At 30.8% G+C, this 5,451-nt stretch overlaps 1 protein-coding gene across 1 annotated transcript in view; it reads right to left on the reverse strand.

The window, feature by feature from the left end:
- The window catches only part of LOC106458331 (nephrin-like), a 39,309-nt gene that overhangs the window by 2,216 nt on the left and 31,642 nt on the right, over nt 1–5,451 (reverse strand). The window contains exons 10-11 of the mRNA XM_022384509.1: nt 1,824–1,921; nt 1,348–1,475 (exon numbers count right to left, since the gene is read on the reverse strand). Of these exons, the coding sequence (XP_022240217.1) occupies nt 1,348–1,475; nt 1,824–1,921 (226 nt within the window). The remainder of the gene's footprint in view (nt 1–1,347; nt 1,476–1,823; nt 1,922–5,451) is intronic.

Consider the following 5,451-nt stretch of genomic DNA (forward strand, 5'->3'; position numbering starts at 1 on the left):
GTTCTTTGTTTCAGTTCCTATGAGAAGTCTGATAGACACAAGGTTATTTGTTTTAGTTCCTATGAGTAGTCTCTATAGGCGGAGATATAGACATTAGTCTAAGCGGGAATATTCAAAGCCAAGTCTGCCTTGATACCTCGCAACTTCATAATAATACCTGAAACATCGTCCAGAATAAGTATATATATTTAACCGAGTGACGTAAAACCCACACAATAACGCTAGGCTGCAGTATAAGTAAAATAACTAACTAACTAATGATACACGAAATAATAAGATATATATCCAAATATATATAGAAGTCAGAAATGCTGAAGATATTCGTACAAAACGACTTAATGGCGCTAGCAATACTTAATATTGAGCTTATAGACTAAAATGAAAGTAGCTATCGAGCAGCACTCACAAACTTTTATTTGCCTTCTCTATTCGAATAGCGGGATTTCGCTGTTACTGTTATAATTCAACCATGGCCTGACAATGCATATTATAATTTTTGCGGAAAATGGAGGCGAAATTTGAACCCTCGGTTTAAGCGTGGTATGCTAACCACTAGGTCCACGCCCGGACCACGTTAGTTACGAATCTCAAATCTTGTTCTTTAAGCTATTAATAATCCATAATATTAAATTCATTATCGCCAGTAATACAATTAAAAACAAAACTATAATATGTAATATTCTTTGATTGTTCATATTTTTCAGGTTGTAATTCACTTTTTTAAATACCTTTTTGGTAAATAATTTACGGTTGTTGTGTAATCTGAATGAAATTTACACTTATATACATGTTGTATATAAGAAAGGTGTTATCCAACAGTATTTACTAAATTAACAACCTTATCATTCAGTGTATTCAATGAATGTACCATGATTTGTAGCACGTACATGTATCAGTTATACGGAGTGAACTTCAAAGTAATTCAAGAGTCATACAATTTATTCTTATAGATCTACAATACAATTTAATATACTCATAACAATAAGTTTGTTGATCAAATATAACCCATAAATGTCGAATTTATTTGTTAATTTCTACTTTACAGAGTTCGTATAAAGGTAATTGGCGTATTCGGATATCAATAAAACAAATAATATTTGTCATCTGAGGCGGTCATAGATACAACGAATTCGTAATGACCGGAAATTGTCACCAGAAGGAGCTCGGGAAAACGTGATTATCATCAGAACGAAGATGTACAATATCCAACATGGTGTTATTGTTACATCCATCAAAATGTATTGTTCCATGACTAATTATGCTTTTCGTTGTTTTTAAAGATAACATACGTATTCCCAAAATTCTTATGATATTAATGATGGATTTCAGAGGTGAATTCCAGCTTACCATTACGTTTCCAGCTGGAATGATGCCGTGTATCTGAGTAATGGCTAAGGAATGACCTTCAAGTCGACCTTTACCGTTGTGTAGACTATGAAATGGAATCGCCTCCCTATTAAGTGCTTCATTTCGTACTAGAAGTATGAAATATATTTGTATAAAAACAATTATCTCATATTAATTAACTTGTTTAGTACAAGGATATACAAGTCAAATTTGAAACAAAACAAAACACAATCTAAATTCTTCTCCAAATTCATTATAAGAACAAAGAATATATTAACACAGCTCAACTGAAACAACTTCTAGTGTATAACTTGTACTTTTACTTTGTATTTTCATGTATTTCTGTTGTACATCATTATAAATAAACTTTGAAATGAAACGAATCAATATTTTCTTGTAATATGTAATTGATAAAATCGCGATATTTTATCCGAGTAGAATCAACTCATCACTAGCTACTATTAAACGAGTATTACCGTGTGTGTCACTTGCTATAGCTGGTATGACGTCTGGATCCCTGGTGTCCGTGGTGTCCACTATTTCCTCTGCCTCTTTTTGCAACAGTGTATTATCCCTTAATAGAAAAAGTTTATCTGTACATATTCGTGAATACAGAGAAAAATAGACAAAAAGTGATTATCAAATTTTCTATCTGCCACGATATTCTTATTATATTATAGTTTTTATGAATGGTTATCAGAACAAACGCCTGAATGGGTTGTGTTTAAGGTTGTAACTGAGAGATACGGATGTTCGGAACCTAGAAAACGTAAAAAACCCTTACGTAACTCTAACTCGTAAAGGTTTTACATATTTCAAAAATAAATCATGATTATAATCAAGTTCAACCACAAGGAGATTTTCTTAAGAAAATACAAGATATATATATAAAGGGAAAATACAATACAACGAAAATATTTTGACAGTAATTTTTTTATTCTTTAAAGTAGTCATTATGTTTTCTTTTGAAAATTTTATCAATAAAACTGTCACGCACACATAGAATATATATTTTTCAACTTGGCAAGAACTACTAATATTTTGCTTTGGAAGTTTAAGAAAAATGTATATGAAACTTTAAAGAAAAACTAACTTAAAGGGATCGTTAGCTATTTCATAGTTTGTATGCTTGGGCTTCATGGTCTAGTTACAATGATATCACGCACCTCCTCCAGCAAGAAAAAAAACAAACAGAAAACATAGGTTGGTTTGACAGCTAGCTCACAATATCGTCATATTACGCTAGTTGAGAGGAATTTTCCATCACATTAAATCAGAACTCCATGAACCAATATTCATATCTTAGTTCTGCTTCAACGGTTCTCATCTTCGAAATTTTCAGGCTCAAGAAAGACAGAAGTGTTGGATCGAAAATAGTTTGGGAGACCAAATGAAATGCATTTATTCGGTTCAAAGCTTTGTTTAAATCAATATATCCTGTCTCTGAGAAAAAAATGATCTCTTCTTAAAAATAAATAAAAATAAAAGGCATCCATTGCGAATTCTTAAATATTCGTTTTCAAAGAATAGTGACAATGTTTTCCTGTATATAGTATTAAACTCGAAATATCGAAATTTATTTTTATGCTTTCTTAATCTTTTTCGTATAAGTGAACACATTGATGTTGATTTATAATATATTTCACTTTCGTATCAGTTAAAATAAATAAATATTCGAACATTTTATGAGTATTATTGATCGTGGCCCAAAGAATAGAAATAAAACACTTAGTCGGAATGGCTTTGATTCAGATATTCCCAACTGACTGTGTTTATTTTTACATCAGCTAGGTAAAAATTGATATCCTGGAAATAAATCATCTGTGTGCTTTTTGCTAGTGGTATTGACATTGCAATGCGCAAATGTATTGTGTAAAGTAAGGACTACAGAGAAAAATATTGTATTTTTCTTTTATTATCAACACTTTAAAAACAACGATATAAAAAATAGAAAACCTGGAAATTATAACATAAATATAATTGTAGTATGTTTTGTTTCTGTTAGCGAAATCTTTAGTTAATTAAGATACATAAAAACGCATTCAATTATAATAATAGTATAATAGTTTATATATGCTGTTTTATTCTGGATTCCACACTTTTTTCATAAGTTGCAACAATAATTTTCAGATCATATAAGATTTTGATAAGATTAGTCATTAACAATTGTCCAAATCGGCAAGTATTTTGTGAATATACTCTGAAAACTGCATGTAGTATTGTTGTAATTTTGTTTTCATTTTTATGAGCATAAGGATTGTTTTATACTTAATGTCAATATAACATTACAGACAATGAGTTCGTTACATGAAACAAATCGGTACGGTTCATAGTATCTTTAATTTGAAATTAACGGTCAACACGGGAACACTAACCAAATTAATTTTCTGAGAGCTAAGGACCCTTACTATATTACACAAATGTAACTTTCTTTTTAAACGTATTTGTAAGTTTATTGTACTTTTGCAAGAACCTTAAGAAGAATGAAAGAATTCCTCTCTTCTGTGGTACGACTGCTTAAAAGCAGTATTAAAAATTCTTATTTAAGAAGAATGAAAGAATTCCTCTCTTCTGTGGTACGACTGCTTAAAAGCAGTATTAAAAATTCTTATTTAAGAAGAATGAAATAATTCCTCTCTTCTGTGGTACAAATGCTTAAAAGCATTATTAAAAATTCTTATTTTTAGAGACATAATTTGTCTGACAAGAAATGATTCCTAGTATGACATATACATGTAACACAATGGCTAAAATGTCACATTGTATGACACCTAACGCTTCAATAAATAGGTATAAAGTGAATGTTAAGTCGTTAATAAACACGTAAACTAAGCATGTTTAGACGCTAGTAAACAGGTATAAACAATCCATGCTTAAGCGTTGCAAAACATGTAAATCAAGCATTAATAGACGCTAACAACTGTGCATCTTTAGACGTTAATAAACACATAGCTAAATATTTAGACGTAAATATACACGTATAAACTGTTCAATATTAAATGTTAATAAACATGAAAACCAAGCATGTTTAGACACTAATAAACAGGTATATACTGTGCATGTTTAGACTTTAATAAACATGTAAACTAATAATAAGTATGCGAATCTTGCATGTTTAGAACACATAGCTAAGCCCGTTTAGGTGTTAATAAACACTTAGCTAAGCCCGTTCAGACAATAATAATATGCGAACCTTGCATGTTTAGATGTTAATAAACACGTAGCTAAGCACGTTTAGACAATAATAAATATGGGAACCTTGCATGTTTAAATGTTAATAAACACTTAGCTAAGCCCTTTTAGACATTGATAAAGACGTAGCTAAGCCCTTTTAGACATTGATAAAGACGTAGCTAAGCCCTTTTACACATTGATAAAGACGTAGCTAAGTCCGTTTAGACATTGATAAAGACGTAGCTAAGTCCGTTTATACGTTAATAAACACGTAGTTAAGCCCGTTTATATTAATGTTTAACGGGCTTAACTACGTATTTATTAACGTTTAACGGGCTTAACTACGTGTTTATTAACGTTTAACGGGCTTAACTACGTGTTTATTAACATCTAAATATGCAAGGTTCGCATATTTATTATTGTCTGAGTATGCTTAGTTTAAGTGTTTATTAACGTCTAAACGGGCTTAACTACGTGTTTATTAACGTCTAAACGGGCTTAACTACGTGTTTATTAACGTAAACACGTAGTTAAGCCCGTTAAACATTAATAAACACGTAGTTAAGCCCGTTTAGACATTAATAAACACGTAGTTAAGCCCGTTTAGACATTGATAAACACGTAGTTAAGCCCGTTTAGACGTTAATAAACACGTAGTTAAGCCCGTTTAGACGTTAATAAACACGGTAGTTAAGCCCGTTTAGACGTTAATAATCATGTAAACTAAGCATACTCAGACAATAATAAATATACGAACCTTGCATATTTAGATGTTAATAAACACGTAGTTAAGCCCGTTAAACGTTAATAAACACTTAAACTAAGCATACTTAGACAATAATAAATATGCGAACCTTGCATATTTAGATGTTAATAAACACGTAGTTAAGCCCGTTTAGACGTTAATAAACACTTAAACTAAGCATACTT

This window comes from Limulus polyphemus, unplaced genomic scaffold, assembly GCF_000517525.1.
Source record: "Limulus polyphemus unplaced genomic scaffold, Limulus_polyphemus-2.1.2 Scaffold446, whole genome shotgun sequence".
Taxonomy (NCBI): Eukaryota; Metazoa; Arthropoda; class Merostomata; order Xiphosura; family Limulidae; genus Limulus; species Limulus polyphemus.